The 19,320-nt window shown below is 45.8% G+C and overlaps 1 protein-coding gene across 3 annotated transcripts in view; it reads right to left on the bottom strand.

The window, feature by feature from the left end:
- acap3a (ArfGAP with coiled-coil, ankyrin repeat and PH domains 3a) overlaps positions 1-19,320 on the bottom strand; it is a 79,574-nt gene that overhangs the window by 42,670 nt on the left and 17,584 nt on the right. For all 3 annotated transcript variants that reach the window (XM_046365892.1, XM_046365891.1, XM_046365893.1), the window contains exon 2: positions 2,986-3,043. In XM_046365892.1, coding sequence (XP_046221848.1) covers positions 2,986-3,043 — 58 coding nt within the window. The remainder of the gene's footprint in view (positions 1-2,985; positions 3,044-19,320) is intronic.

Genomic DNA, 19,320 nt, shown 5'->3' with positions numbered 1-19,320 from the left:
GCTCTTAACCACTACGCTACCTGCTGGTTACTGGCCCAACGCTCTTAACCACTACGCTACCTGCTGGTTACTGGCCCTACGCTCTTAACCACTACGCTACCTGCTGGTTACTGGCCCTACACTCTTAACCACTACGCTACCTGCTGGTTACTGGCCCGACGCTCTTAACCACTACGCTACCTGCTGGTTACTGGCCCTACACTCTTAACCACTACGCTACCTGCTGGTTACTGGCCCTACACTCTTAACCACTACGCTACCTGCTGGTTACTGGCCCTACACTCTTAACCACTACGCTACCTGCTGGTTACTGGCCCTACACTCTTAACCAGTACGCTACCTGCTGGTTACTGGCCCAACACTCTTAACCAGTACGCTACCTGCTGGTTACTGGCCCAACTCTCTTAACCACTACGCTACCTGCTGGTTACTGGCCCTACACTCTTAACCACTACGCTACCTGCTGGTTACTGGCCCTACACTCTTAACCACTACGCTACCTGCTGGTTACTGGCCCTACACTCTTAACCACTACGCTACCTGCTGGTTACTGGCCCTACACTCTTAACCACTACGCTACCTGCTGGTTACTGGCCCAACTCTCTTAACCACTACGCTACCTGCTGGTTACTGGCCCTACACTCTTAACCACTACGCTACCTGCTGGTTACTGGCCCTACACTCTTAACCACTATGCTACCTGCTGGTTACTGGCCCTACACTCTTAACCACTACGCTACCTGCTGGTTACTGGCCCTACACTCTTAACCACTACGCTACCTGCTGGTTACTGGCCCTACACTCTTAACCACTACGCTACCTGCTGGTTACTGGCCCAACGCTCTTAACCACTACGCTACCTGCTGGTTACTGGCCCTACACTCTTAACCACTACGCTACCTGCTGGTTACTGGCCCTACACTCTTAACCACTACGCTACCTGCTGGTTACTGGCCCTACACTCTTAACCACTACGCTACCTGCCGACCAGTCTCTTTCTTTTTTTTAAACTCAAGTGTTTCCATTATTTGTACAGTACAGTACATTATATTAACACCCAAATCATGACATCTGACGAGCCAAAGAGCCATATACCCTCACATAATGTCAAACTGAGACATCCTGCACTTTTCACGGTCATTGCTTATGCCAACAGTGATGATATAGTGAAGGGAGAGCGAAGCAGCAGACTAACCACCGCAGACACATCACTCACATAACTCAAGGTCAAACGGAACAGATGGACTGGTGACATCATGAGCATTACCACAAAGCACCAGGCTTCCTCGTTAGAGGGTAACCCAATGCTTTGAAAGCCAGTCTAATGCATTCTAATGTTGTCGGTCCTCTTCCCTATCCCCCCCTGCCCTGCCACGGCACGTTTAGCCCACACAAACCTGAGCTGCTGAAACATTAAGCAAGTCAACAGTGTGAGATGTTGCTTTCCTTTTTAATCGCCCCCAGTACTCAGTGGTTTAAGTCAGGCCATCCCATTACAAGCATACAGTGTTATACTGATAGGTGTAAATGTACAGTAGTAGGACTCCCCAACTAGCCTACTTGACCTACTCAAGTTGTCTAGATAGGAAGGCTGCATGCCACTTAGGTAATCAGTGTGTGTGTGTGTGTGTGTGTGTGTGTGTGTGTGTGTGTGTGTGTGTGTGTGTGTGTGTGTGTGTGTGTGTGTGTGTGTGTGTGTGTGTGTGTGTGTGTGTGTGTGTGTGTGTGTGTGTGTGTGTGTGTGTGTGTGTGTGTGTGTGTTTGTGTGCATGCGTGTGTGTGTGGGTGGGTGGGTGTGTGTGTTCGTGTGCGGGTGCGTGTGTGTGTGTATGTGTGTAAACGGGGCACACCAGTGTAGCAGGTTAACTGGTGTAAATTGGTAGCTGCTATCACCATCATCCTTTAATGTTGCAATATACAGCACTGTACACTGACTATACCAAACATTAGGGTCCTACTATTGAGTTGCACCCCCCGTTTGGCCCTCAGAACAGCCTCAATTCGTCAGGGGGATGGACTCTACGCGGTGTCGAAATCATTCCAAAGGGATGCTGGCCCATGTCGACTCCAATGCTTCCCACAGTTGTATCAAGTTGGCTGGATGGTGGACCATTCTCGATACACACGGGAAGCTGTTGAGCATGAAAAACCCAGCAGCGTTGCAGTTCTTGACACAAACCGGTTCACCTGGCATCTACTAATATGCCTCGTTCAAAGGCACTGAAGTCTTTTGTCTTGCCTATTCACCCTGTGAACGGGCACACATACGCAATCCATGTCTCAATTGTCTCAAGGCTTAAAAATCCTTCTTTAACACTGTCTCCTCCCCTTCATCTACACGGATTGAAGTGGATTCAACAAGCGACATCAATAAGCCATCATCGCTTTCACCTGGATTCACCTGGTCAGTCTATGTCATGGAAAGAGCAATGTTTTGTATACTCAGTGTATATGCCTGGAATTTCATTCCATTATCGGTGTAGTAGTAGATGGGATGTACAGTAAGCGTCAAAATCCTAAATATGCTGTAATGGATATATCACATGCTTTCTATCAAAATGAAACCATTGAGCACTTGAAGCCAACAGTTAGAAGGACAACAGTGGTTTAGTTAAGAAATAAGGCCCTAGGAGGTGTGGTATATGGCCAAGGGCTGCTCTTACGCACGACAAGAATCGGAGTGCCTGGATACAGCTCTTAGCCGTGGTATATTGGCCGTATACCACAAACCCCCAAGGTGCCTTATTGCTATTATAAACTGGTGAACAACATAAATAGAACAGTAAACACGTTTTTTGTCTGGGTCATACCAGGGTTATTGTCTGATATACACACGGCTCAAATGCTGTTTCAGCCAATGAGCATCAGGGACCCAAATGTCCCCGTTTATAATATGGCTTATATTACAGTGACAATAGGATCTAGAGGCTAGTTGAAAAGGCTTCCCGAGGAGGATAAAGTGTTATTAAAACAAAGGTTTCTTACCTTGTCTAGTTTCACTTCAATCTCCACAACCTCCGTCTCCACTTCATTAATGTTCGCCCTGCAAGATTAAAAAAAATGTACAAAACGGTTTTATCAGTACAGAGAAGAGTTACATTGCGTTTATCATAATGATTTTTTCCCCCGCTTCATACACCGTGACGGTACCACACATTTCCCATGTCCTTGGGAAGAGAAGGGAAAGTAACATTCATCTTAGACTGACAGTGATGTTCTTGGATCTGAACACAGACATGTTCGAGCTGAAACAGGCCCGGGTTCGGGAGTTCTCTGGGGAAGTGTTAACATGTTAAGTGACAGAGCGAGACACTGGCTGGAAACAATTGAGCTCAGACATAACAGAGTGACAAGATGTTCAGCAGAGCTGTGGTACAGTCGCACCCCCGAAAAACTCTTCACCTAGTCACTGCCGCCACCCCACCCCAAAGCATATGGGACCTCTGCCTTTGCCCTGCTCTTAGGGAGTGGGTTACACAGTGGCCCACCGCTGTCCCTGCCCTAGCCACTAGCCCACACCACTGTTTATACAAGCCTCAGCTGTTGGTGTGCACGGTGGCGGCTTCCTTAGATTTCTTGGAGACCATGTGAAAGGGTGAAATGATGTTGGGGTATAAAGGTGAAGGGCTGTGACATAATTAGAACAACTCAATGAAACAGGTACCGATTCATCTCTAGCCATATCGTCTAAACATCCTCCCATACTTTCTCACGACCCTGTGGGACTGGGAAGGTCACACTTGACTTGAGTCAGTCAGTGTAAAATGAACAAACACATCATCGATTCTTCTTGCCTCTTAGCTCATACAGTCACCTCCAAAAAGGATTTGGCACCCTTGATAAAGAAAATAATAATACAAAAATAATAATACAAAAATAATAATACAAAAATAATAATACAAAAATAATAATACAAAAATAATCATACAAAAATAATCATACAAAAATAATAATACAAAAATAATAATACAAAAATAATAATACAAAAATAATAATACAAAAATAATAATACAAAAATAATAATACAAAAATAATAATACAAATACGCATGTGAATCAGAGTGCCTGGACACCGCCCCTACGTGGGCCAGCCCCCTAGCAATTCAAGTTCCAGCCAATAAATAAATAGCTCCTAGCTATTTGAGTTACAGCTAATAGATGCACACACAGCAGAGAGAGAGAGAAAGAGAAAGAGAAAGAGAGAGAGAGAGAGAGAGAGGGAGAGGGAGGGAGAGGGAGAGGGAGAGGGAGGGGAGGGAGAGGAGAGGGAGAGGAGAGGGAGAGGGAGAGGGAGAGGGAGAGGGAGGGAGGGAGAGGGAGAGAGAGAGAGAGAGAGAGAGAGAAGAGAAATTATGTGGTACAGATACCGTATCTACACATAAGTGACGTAGTAAGCCATTTTCAGAACTACAGTACTAGCTAAAAAGTATGCAAAAGTACCAGAGGAAGATGAGGTTCACTCTAAAAAGTAGAATGTTTATGCAGATTACATTTAGTTTGATTTCAATTATAATAATCTTTAGGGGTGCCAATGCTTTTGACAACTATCTTGTTTTAGATTTTTTTATTACTTGTTGAACAAAATCTCCTCTGAGCAATTGTATTAGTTTAAAAGTATATAATTTCCCCATTTTATTGAGCATACAATATCGCTCAGTATTTATTTTCTACAGTCTTTTTTGCTCATTTATTTATCAAGGGTGCCAATACTTTTGGACTTTCGGAGGGTGACTGTACAGCTCCATATTAGCAGAAAGCAGCAGTAAATCTCTCACGTTTTACAACAGTGCTCTCTCTCTCTCTTAGTCAACTACCACATGGTAAGTCTCTCCTCCTCTCTCTCTCTTTCTCCTTCTCCTTCTCTCTCTCTCTCTCTCTCTCTCTCTCTCTCTCTCTCTCTCTCTCTCTCTCTCTCTCTCTCTCCTCTCTCCTTTTCTCTCCACCCTTCTCGCAATCCTCCCTCCCTCTCTCATCTTCCCTTCTTTTCTCTCACCCTCTCCTACTCACTTCCTTTCCCTCTCCTTCCCTTTGCTCTCTCCATCCCCCTGGCCATGGGTACTGTAGATTAGGCCGGTTGGCTGGCTCAGGCCGCAGTATGCAGGGCTCAAGGCTCAGGGGAGGAAGGACACCACGTGCTCGTCTTCCGCTCTGCCACAGCATTTACTCTTACTACTGTCAGTCAACTGGAGCATGCCTGAATACTATGAACAGGGAATATCGGTTATAGCTGATGTCAGTTTTAAACAGCTCTGTTAATATAATATGATAAGCTCTGCTTTTGTACAGCTATGTTTTTTGCTCGTGCCTCTGAGAGGCAGCATGACAGTGAGTGTTCTTGAAATGTCGTGTTTCTTTTACTCTCCCATGTGTCGGCAATGCGTGATGCTGAAATGGTGACCCATTTATAACAGCAGTTTATTCTCTCTGCAACCGTTTACTTCCAAAATGAGTTGTTCTTCTTGTGACTGTGAGCACAACAGTGAAGCATAGACAAGTTAGATAGGAAAGGGCTTTAGTTTAAAAACTCCTGTATAGAGGGCGGGGGCTAGCCTCTCCTGTCAATTGTACAGTATTAGAGCATGATCCCCTGCAGGCAACACGTCTCTCCTCGACAGTAGCCTAGTGGAGCTAACATGGATTGGACCCCCTGCAGGGGTTAGCCTTCCAGATGTTTCTCCCGTTTGAATGGGGGGCTTGCTTGGGGGACAGCTGCTCCCCCATGCCCCCAGGCCATCGCCCCCCATCGCCCCGTCTCACTACACATGACTTCCATAATGGATGCACACGGCGCCCCCTATGCCTGTTGCCGTGGTAACCAACCCCCCTCCCCCTCCCCGAAGTGGGCTACGGTGGATCCCATTGTGGAAGTCCGTCAGTAGACCCCTACACACAGTCACACCGCAGGGAGTGGAGAGGTTATATGACACAACAGCCTTGACCCCAGCCTGTGTAGCCCAATCAATGGATCACTGCTGTTAATAAGTCATCAACAGACCTTTACTGCCACTCAATATCAATAAACATGTATTCAGTTCCTTTACTCTGTGCCACAAAGAAGTGCTATGTCCACCTCATTGACCTATTTGACTGGACACTTTAATGGCGTGTCCTGATGTCTGATGAAACATGAGCAAACTCACACGAGAGAGAGCAGTAGCAGCCACTAACTGGTTTGGGCAGCTTAATGCTGTAGTGCTGGAGGTACTAGCTTGGCAGGCAGAATCTGGGAGTGTTTTTTTTCTGACATGGAACATTGCAGATCTGGAGCAGCGTGCGTGTGTGTGTGTGTGTGTGTGTGTGTGTGTGTGTGTGTGTGTGTGTGTGTGTGTGTGTGTGTGTGTGTGTGTGTGTGTGTGTGTGTGTGTGTGTGTGTGTGTGTGTGTGTGTGTGTGTGTGTGTGTGTGTGTGTGTGTGTGTGTGTAGTTGAAAAATAATAAACAGCACTATTGTGCTGAATAAGCGCTTCTCTGGCTGCTGTTGGCCCATTGACATGCTGACTGAGCTTCCCCAGGGTAAAGGAAGGGAAGGGCTGAGGTGATGTTTACTACGCCAAACTAACGACTCCAAAAACAAAACGCCTTTTGTTTTCCCTTACTTCTTTCATGGGCCACTTCTCATTCCAACTGGATTCACACAGCAGCTACCCTGGAGAGAGTTGAGGTTCTTGGCCGGAGTTGTATTGTGGTGCTGAACATTTGCATTAAGCCTATATGCATAAGAACACCCATACACAGCCAAACTTCCAAATGCAGTCTGCAGCTCTGTCATGGTCATCAGTAAGCAGGCAGGGCCAGACTGCTATGGACTTGATGGAGGAGAAGAGAGGACAGACCGCTGAGCCAGAGGCCCCTGAGAGTTGAGGGTTGGGAGAGCCAGAACCACCCAGCCTTCCTTGCCTGGTGCAGAGCTGACTGGTGGCTGGTGGCCTGCCCTGCCCTGTGTGTGTGTGTAATGAGCAGAGGGTCTGCTGAGGAGAGGAACGAGCCAGAGACAGGACCGAGAACGGAGGTACTGACCCCTGAACATTGACTGAACACCTGAGCCACAACCAAACCAAACGCCAGCTGAGACGCACCAATCTACTGGAAGCCAAACTCGCCCCCCAATGGGGGGACCCAATCAACCAATGAACACCCTCAGACAGCCCAGCATGCAAATGAGAGCGAGAACAGCTGTGAAACTGAACAGAGCAGTGGCTTCAAGTGATCCTTTGTGATCACTAACTGGACTGTTTGGTCAACCGTGAGTACACTTGTATGCTGCCCATTGTCCCATTTTATTTCTCTAGAAATGGAGCCAATAAGCGATCATCAATATTTCACCTTTGATAGCTCTAATAAATCAACATGTAGACAAAAAAGGGACATTAGGGGAACATTATCTGACAGGGTTAACATAATCTGATGCGACAGGGGACAGAGAGGGTGTTTCGAGTCAGTTAGTGGGGAGGAGAGTGGGCTATTTGCGGGGGGGGTCCTGGTCTGTCTGAGGGCCCTATTGTGTCGAAGGCACTTCCTCTCTGGGGGTCGGCAGCATTTTGTCGGAATATTGATTGCATTAAAAGCTCTGATTGAGACCCTTGTAAATGGCTGAATGGGTGGTTGATGGGGGGGGGGGGTGTCTCTGTCCCTGAGTGTATTGCCTGTACTCCCTTTCCTTTGGCCTTAAATTGTATCCAGCGTTATTCTTAGCTAGCTGCTTGTCTCCTTATACCTCACCACCCCATGCCCTGCCACACCACTGTGTGATGTAGGGTCAGACAGATGCCCCCAACTATGTCAACTATGCCATTCTTAAACAAATCCATCCTAACCTATTTTCAGAGCTGAACAAAATAGTTGCCTCAAATGCCAACAAAAATACCTTACTACTCCAAACACGTGCAGTAGCTACAGTATCTTCAGCACGTTATTTCAATCTTACAAACCCTCAAGTTGCCGAGCTCTCATTTAACTCGTGTTCTTTCCTCTTGAAGGCTTCTATTTCTACATCTGACTGCAACTGCTTTCTTTCCTGAGAGTGCTGCACTCAAAAACCCCACTGTAGAACATTGCTCACGTCAGTGCTCACGAGCCGACATCATAGTGCTGCTGCGTTACCCTCGGACGGCCCTGAACGCACACCTCTGCACGAACAGCCCCGTAGACCTGACACATCTGCAAAGCCAGAATGACTCTATGCTTTGATTACACCGTACCGGGAGACAGAGCGTGCTACTGTCTTTCCAGGCGTGGATTCTACCGCGTTTTCGTCACATGGTTACAATGGCTCGTGGTGTCTAAGGTGTCAACCATGTGTGTGTGTGTGTGTCCACCATGTCACACTGCTGTACATCTACGTACACAGCACAACGTAGAATCCCTCCACATGCATCTAGAACAGTTTCTCCTCACCTCGTACCCCCCCCCCCCCCATGTTTTCCACAAGTAGCCAACAGCTGAGTGGTAACAACGTACTGTACTCTGTTTCCAGGGCAATCATCACAGAGTCGAGACATTCGCACACGCACACACACACGTCCCTCGCAGTTCCCCCTCAGCCCACCCATTGAGTGTTTTGAATGGAGAGAACCCGAGGACCACCAGGGACCTACATTACACCACTCTACGGTTGGACGCAAGATACACTGCTGAGTTGGACATATAAATTGTTCCACTGCTTAGTAAAACCTCGTCTGGCAAACGCGGGAAAGGTGAACAGAAAATGACTGCTTGAAATCCAATTACTATATCAAGAGAAGAAAAGAACACAATACCATTGGCTGAGGAAAGAGCAATAGGCCTGTGACTAAATATGACAAAAGAATCTAGGTTCTTCCTTTACTTCCTGTCATGCTGTCTACATGACAACCTTCAGCTAGCCTCCCCAGGGCTCTCATTGAGAGGAGAGCAGCTCTGACTAAAGTGACCAAGACAGCCTTCTCTGCTACCTGACCCTATTCATTCCCACGCACACGCACACACACACGCGCACACATACACACACAAACACAGGGGCCTAGGGATTCAGGGCCCTGAATGCGGGCCTGCTTGGGAATCTGTAATGGTTTCACCCATTCGGGAACACACGCCCCATGTGTCCCTCTCTCCTTAGCTGTGAGACACAGAGAGAAAAGGTTACTGTCGGTCAAGGGAATGAACTATGTGTTTTAAAAAAACACACTACAACACTGCAATAAACAACATTTGGATCTCTTTGTCAGACTGCATCATACGAGAGCAGATTGCATAAGAGTGAGAAATTATGCTCATTTTGAGTCCACATAAACAGTACATTCCGTCCCACATTCTAAAATTGGCACTGAGTCGTTGGATTCATCTGGGCAGCGCCATCATCTAATAGGCCAGTTAACTTCCTGGCCGGGAGACAAGCCGCACAGGCATTCTCTACCAACCACGTCTGGTCTGCCTGTCTTCCACTGCAGAGGGAGGGAGGACACTAGGCCAGACGTGCCACAAAAGTTGCCATGCTATGCTCAGCCGGCAATCTTTGGCCATGGTGCCTAGCTAGCACAAATGCCTGTGCAGGATTTGGAAGTTGGCACACCTATTGAGACTGAGAGATTGGAGACAGCAAGCAGTCGGTCTACTGTCCACCAAACCCGAGTGGTGCGTGTGAAGATGCGTGAAAGCAACACCCTGCATGTGCTGTATTTTCCCCCGCACGGATTCCCCATAGACACGCACTGGGATGTGCGGCTTATTCGCATGCAAAGACCAGCTGAGCTCACTTTGGCCTGACAGAGAAGCTCTAAACAGTGATATCTCATCTCTTCTCTGGATCTGGAATTAGAAGTGGTGTGGTGTGCTAAGAACAAGTCCTTTCCCCAGCCTTGCTAATCCAGAATGTCGTCTGGGATTGGGATGGCAGGCTGGAGGAAAGAGGATGAGGAGTGTAGAGGACGGGGGCTCCTTTTTTTGGCTCCCGGTAATGTTTCCCTCGCCTGACTGCACGCTGACCTCTCCAAAATCAACAGGGTTTTACTGAAGATATCATGGCGTCCCCTCCAATGGGCTGGCCTGTGTCTGACCTAGACGACCAACCAGCCGACTTCTTGCTGAGGGTGAACTTCTGACCGTCTGCTTTCTGCGCCTCCGCCCTTCTCATTGCTGCCTCACTGCTGCCTCATTGCTGCCTCACTGCTGCCCCTCTGCTGACTACCATTCCCCTGGACAACAGCCCATACACATGCATCCTGGATTAGCCCGGCATTAGGACACCTCCCATATCCATCATCTCATCTATGACGCTTCCCTATAAGCCCCATAACTCAAACCATGGCAATGACTCAAACACATAAAGCTTTACAAAAGGCTCCACCCTTGGACTGGTTGAGCAGGAAAAAGTCTTGCATTCGAAGCTAAATGATGAGTTAGTGTTTACACTGGCAATAGCAATAATCTAAGAAAGTCAAATATCTTCAAAGTTTGTGGTTTTCTTTTGAACTTCATAGTGCATTCATTGGGCGTCAGAGAGGACACGGGGTATTGGCTAGCACTGTCCTGTAACAATTTAGCAATGTCCTATTGGATAAGAAGCTGTGAATCTGTTGGTTCCGCCTCCCTTTTTTTAAACCAAAACAAGATGCTCCGGACGCCGTTAGTCAGAGAACCGTTACACAGTAACACATGGAACTACAAGTATCTTGCTGAGCCTTGAACGACACGTGGTGCGCAAACACTTTCTGTTCATCCCTGGGAGAAAGAGAGACGTCAGCGCTGGTAGCGTCCAACATCAACCAATGTTTCACAGGCTGCTCCAGAGCTGAGCTGAGCTCGGGAGAACATTCTCATTTAATGTGACCACATGCATCCCGTCTTCTCAAGATGGAGAGAACAGAGAACAGAGACGCATTCTTCCACAGAGACATTCAAACCAAATAAGCCCCCCTCTGGCCCGTGAGAACTCTGTTCTGTTGCTGGCCTTACTGCCAAACTGCTGCCAAAGCTGTCTGGTTATTGTTCAAACTCTACAAAAGAGTCCAAGAAATTCAGAAAACAATACTCAACTCCAGCAGTTCATTTGCACATGGCTAGTCAGTAGACAGGGAGCATTTATAGATCCATAAATACCTCTGTAAGAAGACTCTCTCAACTGAGATCAATTTGGAAATCTATGAAAATGCAACAGTGAGATTTAGTCCTTACCCAAGCCCTACATGAATAATAAATTGCAAGCTTTGTTCAGCTTAGAATCAGCAGGTGTGTGGAGGAGGGCTATGCTGTTCACATCCACACTAAATTCTTCATGACTTCAATGCCCGAAAGGTCTCTAAATCAATCATCTCGGCACCCAGAGCCAACAAGAGAATACTAAATGAACTGTCTTACTGCTTGGCAAAGGGGTTGTACTTCAAGAAACACAGACAGGTAAATGCATCCCTAACTTCCCAGGCTCCTCATTGTCCTTCCCACGCAGTCCATCAATGCACCAAGCGAGGTATCATTTAGCATGAATCTATACCGCTACATTTTAATCACACACCAATCAATTACCTACTATAATCTGGAGGAACTACAGCGAACACATCTCTGGCACGGTCCTTCTGTAGCTCAGTTGGTAGAGCATGGCGCTTGTAACGCCAGGGTAGTGGGTTCAATTCCCGGGACCACCCATACGTAGAATGTATGCACACATGACTGTAAGTCGCTTTGGATAAAAGCGTCTGCTAAATGGCATATATTATATTATACTTAATGGCTTAATTAGTCACAGTGTAACTGTTGCTGTGACCCGGATGTGAACCTGAAAGGGTGTCCTGACCCCTGGGGATAGAGCAGCTGATACCTGGCCTGCCAGAGAGCTCAGACCACACAAACTCATGAACCGCCATGCCAATGGACTGGCCTGGCGACTGGGATAGACCCATCACACAGAAGGCTCAGACCTCACAAAAACCAACCAAAGAGATGGCCTGGCTGGATGAGTGAGGCTGGGCTAAATAGCTGCCAAAGGACACAAAGCCACCCTGTATGTCTCCACAGATCCACTGAGCGAGTCCGAGAGACAAAGCACTGTTGTTATGACTGGCGGCAAAAGTTGAGGGAAGCTACGGTACAGAAGCTACTTTCCCGCTCTTTTCAGAATATGTCTGTCTTGACTTCCTGGTCTAGTACATGACCACCAAGACTGCAGAGACAAGCCTCTGTCCAGAGAGGGAACATATTTTGATGAAGATTTATTTGTAGTACAACAAATGACAGCACCAAACTGTCAATAATATCTTAAAGCTAAATCGTATTACGTCAAAGAAATAGGAAGAGAGTCAGAAGAAAGAGCTGTACCATTTTGACTGAGATCAAAAGTTAAGAGCTCAAGCTTTATACAAGGGTTCCTTCATTGCTTTTTCAAACAATGTGAAGTCGCCCGTTACGCTTTTGGAGATTTTGTGATGCCTGAATAATGAAAGTAGCATCGTGGCCAACTCTAACCTAGCCGAGGGCACTGTAAGCCACACAAATAGGCAAAACATTTGGATCGTCTCATTTTAGCAGCTGTTCAAGACAAGAGACCATGTCTGACAGACAGATTCATAGGGCAAATGACCTGTGCAGTTGCAGTACCACGCTTTAACAATTAATGATTGATGCAGTACGTGAAACACTATTATTATACTGAAATGTGGTTTAAAATCTCAAGCAAAATGTCACAGGCCTAAGCAACATTCTGTTTTTTATTATTGAAAAAGGTCTTATGAAAAGACCATGTTTCATTCTCTTATCCGAGCTGGATCTTGAAAAATGTTCTTTCCTGCGTCAGCCTTTTCCGCTAATATTTCAAAGCTGTAACTTGGGGACAGCTTTCAGGCAGATGTCTGTATATTACTGCTACTTGGCAGATACACACTCTACGACATTTCAGAGAAAATAACCAAAGATCCATTCAGACCCACAAAATCCCCAACCTTTCCATGTCTAACTTATTGTGAACGTCCACATTTCTTTCATTCAGTTGTTGTTCTCTTGTTACTTTTACAAGCACCTTTTCTGACCGCCTGAACTGTTTGGATAATCTGATAGGCAGCCATTCTTCTCTTGTCCCTGAGGGATTTGACTGCTAACACGGGGCTGTCAGTCTCGCTGAGGGGGAATAAACACTGGGGAGTGCCTGTCGGAGAGGACAGCACCAGAGCACCAGGTTTTATCTGGGAATCTGCTGGGATTTGTGGCCGTGTGGCTGGTAGGCGTCCGGGACAAGCCTCTGGCTAAGGCCTCAGGAGGGAAGGAGAAGGCCAGGGGAGATGTTGAGGCTGGGGTGGGCTGGGGCATAGAAATGGAATGACTAGAACTGGAGAAGCTCCTCAGACCATGGCAATTACATTCAATGAGTTTCCGGGTCAATGCATCACAAAACGTTAACTTGAATGGGAATGTCCATTCTAGTAATTCAATCCTATTCTATGGGGTGGGGGCTAGTAGCACTAGCAGGCCGTCAGAGCACTGACCAGTGGGATCCTTCCTTCCTGAGAAAGAAGTGATTGGTCAAGGCAGGTGTGTTCCAGTTTCCTGCTTTCAGACAAGCATCATCAACATCATTGATGGAGCCTGTGGTTCCATGTTTTAGTCACTAAGCAGCATCAGCAGCAGGACAATATGTAATTATTGTAAGACTTTTCATTGTTTCTACAACTTTTAAGCTATTTCTTGAGAGTTTGACACCTCCGGCTACCATTGGAGCTTGTCCCTCAACCCAGTATCACAGATTATTGTGAAATATATTGTTTACTGGAAATTTGTGACAGGCACACAGAAAAAAATTGTACAGTACACACTTTGGTATACAATGAATTTCAATCACAGATAAAATATGTTACTTAAGACAGAAACTATGAGGGAGTTTGGTCTGGGAGGATAGGTGGGTGTATAATACAAATGTCTAGCAACTCAAAGGTTGTGTGTTCAAATCTCATCATGGACAACTTTAGCAAATTCGCAACTACTTACTACTTTTGTTACCTAACTTTAACCCCTAGCCTAGCTAACATTTGCCACCTAGCTAGCCTAGCTAATGTTAGCCACAACAAACTGGAATTCATGTAATACACACAAAATGCGTTGTGATGAAAATCCTGTAATCCACACGAAAAGGTTGACTTTTTTTGTGTGCCTGTCGCGAAATCCCAAATAAGTCAGTTGTGTCTAAGCTATGATAACGTGTTGCACATACAGCAACACATATGAAGTGGCACAGGGACACTGTGGTCTGCTTCCTGTAGAGTGATTGACGGATCAGATCTGCATGGATTAAGCTAATGGTTGTAAATCACAACAACTCTAATTTCTCTGACGTGCTCTAGCCAACCACCTGTCCAGTCCAGGTCTGGTCAGCACAGTCCGTCCCCTGCCCTCTTCACTGGACACCAGGAAACCAGGCCACTGGAGATTTATGGGATTATCTGACAATAACTGATGACATACACTCAAGCATACACAATGGACCCACTTACTATAATGCTCGGGGGGTAATATGTCATGCATATTTATTGATTCGAAAGCCTGACTGAATCTGGTTGCTACTCCAATTGCTATCCTATGTGTTAGGCTTAGCCTGGTCCCAGATCTGTTTGTGTTGTCTTGCCAACTTCTATGGTCATGCATTGTCACAATGTTTGGTGTGAAATATGACCCTAAGAGTTGACAAAACAGCACAAACAGATCTGGTACCAGGCTAGCTATGTGTTGCCCACTCAGTCTCCTGAACATCCTGTCAACAGTATGTTTAATTGGCAGTTGGAGTGGAACACAGCACAGAACTGACCGAGAAACAATGATTGGGAACATTGCCAGCATACACCAAGAGTTCACAGCACTAGCCACATGACCTTGGTATTATGTCATAATGGTGATGAAGTCATGTTGGAAATCCCAGAGCATGGTGATGGTGCTGACTATGGGAGAATGTGTCCATCCTGTTGCCCCTCACACAATCTAACATTACATGATATAACAATATAGTGTGAGGAATTAATGGACATTGTGTGCCAAAAAGCCACTTTATTACAGACGTATTACAGTATGAATCATCAGGCAACAGCTTGTAACTGAACAATGAAAATATGCCATCTCAACGTGGACACAGTACAATATCTTCCCATACATCTCGGTGAATGGCAAGATTGCTCAACAGCTCCATATTACCAACCAGATGACCAATTAGTGTAGTATGCTGTCCTCATTAGCCAGGGCCAGTTTCACTACGTGTGTGTGTGTGTGTGTGTGTGTGTGTGTGTGTGTGTGTGTGTGTGTGTGTGTGTGTGTGTGTGTGTGTGTGTGTGTGTGTGTGTGTGTGTGTGTGTGTGTGTGTGTGTGTGTGTGTGTGTGTGTGTGTGTGTGTGTGTGTGTGTGTGTGTGTGTGTGTGTGTGTGTGTGTGTGTGTGTGTGTGAGAGAGCAGGAAAAAGAAAGACAGCAGATGGCAACATCCCTGCAATTTACATTCAAGAAAATAAATAACTTTCCATCGCTCTGACATAACCTCAAAACCTCTAATATTAACTGGTTAGAGATCCATAGATCTCATCTCAATATGCTGAATCCTTCCTGTGTAATCAAGGCAACAGAGGTCCTTATCATTGGCTATCATTAGTTGAGGCAGCTGCTGGGTGTCAAAAGCGATGCATTATGCAGCTAGTGCTGCTAACCCACCCTCCCCAGTCACTGTTGGGGTCGTGCAATTAGGCCACAGCCCATGGGGAAACGCCACTTCAGACAGGGAGCAGAGCTGGGCAACAAAGGCTGTCAGCACATCGCTTTGTGTCATTACACACACGGACCATTAAGCCTCTCTCTCAGCATGTAGGCCTAGTGGTTGTGAAGTGGCCTATTTCCGAATAGCATTCAAATATGTCTGTTACCGTACAGGACGGCTATTCTGACTGTGGCAGACACCACACTGCATTCTTGTTTGAGAAAGAGTCTTGATTTTTTTTTCGTCTAATGTCCGTTTATGTGCCAAAACAAGCAAGAGACTGATTGTAACCATCTAAAACGCTGTGAAATATTTTTTTCAATATCCCAAAATATGGTCTTTTCAGCTATTTGAAGCTTGTATACAGAACCGAAAGTAAGACACAAAAAAGAAACGGGAATCATAGAAATTGAGCAGATAAAGCAGATCTATCGCTTCTTAGACTTGCTTTCAATGAGAATGACAGCTCACATTTCTATGTGAATTTGATCAGGTCGCCCAAGAAAAGACATATTGCAGCGTTAATTGTCTGCACATGCTTGTGGACTGTTGCATTATTCAAGAGTGTAATATGGTTTGGTTGCATTATTCATATTGAAATATGTTCTAGTAGAAAAGTTTCTTGGATTGTTAAATAGTCTGTGCTTACTGGCTAGTGGCTACCGTGATATTTACATGAAATTTGATCTGGGGACCAAGAATGTTCCGTTGCCAGCAATAACAATGGAAGGCAAGAATGTAATGTGAATTGAAAAGTACAAATCCCTATTGCCACTCAGCTCCTCAGACTCTCCTTCATCTCCGGTAGCGTGAACAGGGCCCTAGAAAATGTTCCGTTGTGGAGTGGGAGACAATGAGGTACACAGACAGACAAGGCACCAGCCCTCCTCGAGTCTGAGCCTTTTCTGGGCAGCAGCCCACCAAGCCAGTTTTTCTTTCTCTCTCTCTCTCTCTCTCTCTCTCTCTCTCTCTGAGTGAATGGACTGGGTGAACTGCAGAAAGAAATTGAAAGGAGCACTGGTCTGTCTGGTCCAAGTATCTGAGGTGATCCTCACATCCTAACTCCTGACATTGGAGTGAAAACATTTAAGACAAATCCTGATATTTCAGTGAAATTACTGCCTGTGAATTCCCCCAGTGAAAATCCCTTCGTAGACACCCACCATGATGTCCAGTCACTGCTGCCTAGCGGGGCTGAGTCTGAGCTGGCCTGGGCTTGCGAGTCTTCCCAGCATTTTTGTGGGCTAAACATGCAGCTTGGCTCGCACTAGAAAGACATACCAGACGTGTGAAGCATTCAGCTCTTTCCTGTCTGAGAAGTCGGAGATGTGGCTCGCAGAAACAAAAGACTAAGTGTCTGTGCTTCAGAGAGCTGTCCTCACAAAAAAAGTCATATTATATCTGATTATTGTTGGCCATTTCTTACTGAGCAGATTTGTAATAGCGAAAACGAAGGTTTGTACAGGTCCAGTTCTTGAAGGACAGGAAAGAAATGCTCAAAGTACATTGCATTTGGAAACTAATTCCAACACAAAACAACAGTCGTATGCAGTTCATATCATACAGATTGCGTAAATATGTTCATTCACTGTATGCTGCCCGCCACAGACCTCACGTGAGAAGAACAGTTTACACACTCAGACACAGAGATAACAGTGGGGGTGACTGGTGGGTCTGGGCCATGTCAATCTGTCCCCTCTTTCCCCCAGGTGTTTCCTCCAACCCTGTAGTCAGCACTTTCCCCCTGACGTCACCATCTGTCCTGCGTCTCTCCGTGCCATGACTCCCTCCCTCCCCAGTGGGCGGAGGACCAGGTTGTTGATCAAGCCCCTGTGTGAACTGTGAACTCACACATGCCTGGTCCTGGCAAGACCCTGGCTGGCTGCCACCGTAAAGTGTGAAAGTTTATGAGGCGGGACTTTGTTTGTTTGTTGTTCATTTGTCGAGAGAGAAGGGGAGCATTGCACCATTGTTGATTTTTCTAGTCAGTCGAGGTTTCTTCAGAAACATGTTCCGGAGTGTTCTATTGAGAGGAAGCCTAACTTGAGGCAAATGGGGAGTATTTACAATACAACCAATTACCTTGACATTTGGCATCACAATCATGGAATGAAAGAGAATGGAAGATCTATTTCCTCAGTTAACAATGCTGGAAAATAGCGTTGGACAGTTCTCTCTAGCATTCCTGCTAGTCCCAGTGGAGCCTAAATGAACAAGGAGCAGAGCAGCAATGGAGCATCAGTTTACAAACAGAGAGGCAGGCTTCAGTCAGTCATGGCCCCACTACAAACCACAGCCTCTAGAGACCAGGGGCCTCATTTATAACAGTTGTGTAAATTTCACACTAAATATCTGCGTGTGCCCATTTCTGAAAAGTCGACGCACATACAAAAACATTGAGATCTATAAACACGGCAGCATGCAACACATACGCATGGTTTCCCTTTACAAAATCAGACCGGCCATAAAACTGTTGTTAGCTGTTGTTTTTTTTTAAATGAGACCCCTGACCAATAAAGAGCATCAACAAAGACAGAGAAGACAACAGCTAATGACTTCACTGAAGGACAAAGCTGACACTTATCCAATGAAGGGTCAATAAACAGGTACATTGATTGTAGGCTATAGTGTGATAGTCAACTCATCCATCACACTAGACTGAAAAAGATATTCTGTGGTCCTTCTGTAGCTCAGTTGGTAGAGCATGGCGCTTGTAACGCCAGGGTAGTGGGTTCGATCCCCGGGACCACCCATACGTAGAATGTATGCACACATGACTGTAAGTCGCTTTGGATAAAAGCGTCTGCTAAATGGCATATATTATTATATTATGATCAGGGAGTTAAACAGACCCACCCAGTAGCCCTTTCCTGCAGTCGATGACCAAAAGCACCCTCTTTGGCCTCATGGGTGGAATGTTATTCATATTTTTCCTAATTTCATCATCATTAATAAACATTCTTTCAAAAACCCAGACCAAAATCCGATGTTTCTATGTCAAACAGTTTTGTCATGTTTACCGTTCAAAGGTTTGGGGTCACGTAGAAATGTCCTTGTTTTTGAAAAAAAAGCTCATTTTTTGTTCATTTTAACAACATGAAATTGATCAGAAATATAGTGTAGACATTGTTTATGTGGTAATTACTATTGTCGGTGGAAACAGCAGAATTTCTACGGAATATCTACATAGGCGTACAGAGCAACCATCACTCCTGTGTTCCAATGGAAAGTTGTGTTAGCTAATCCGAGTTTATCCTTTCAAAAGGCTAATTGATCATTAGAAAACCCTTTTGCAAATGTGTTAGCACAGGTGAAAACTGTTGTCCTGATTAAAGAAGCACTAAAACTGGCCTTCGTTAGACTAGTTGAGTATCTGGAGCATCTGCATTTGTGGGTTCGATTACAGGTTCAAAATGGACAGAAACAAAGAACTTTCTTCTGAATCTCGTCAATCTATTCTTGTTCTAAGAAATGAAGGCTATTCCATGTGAGAAATTGCCAAGAAACTGAAGATCTCATACACCGCTGTGTACTACTCCCTTCACAGAACAGCGCAAAGTGGCTCTAACCAGAATAGAAAGAGGAGTGGGAGGCCCGGTGCACAACTGAGCAAGAGGATACGTACATCAGTGTGTC

The sequence above is a fragment of the Oncorhynchus gorbuscha genome, linkage group LG10, assembly GCF_021184085.1.
Source record: "Oncorhynchus gorbuscha isolate QuinsamMale2020 ecotype Even-year linkage group LG10, OgorEven_v1.0, whole genome shotgun sequence".
Lineage (NCBI taxonomy): Eukaryota > Metazoa > Chordata > Actinopteri > Salmoniformes > Salmonidae > Oncorhynchus > Oncorhynchus gorbuscha.
Note: the sequence above shows the minus strand (reverse complement) of the source record. Positions and strands in the feature narration are given on the sequence as shown.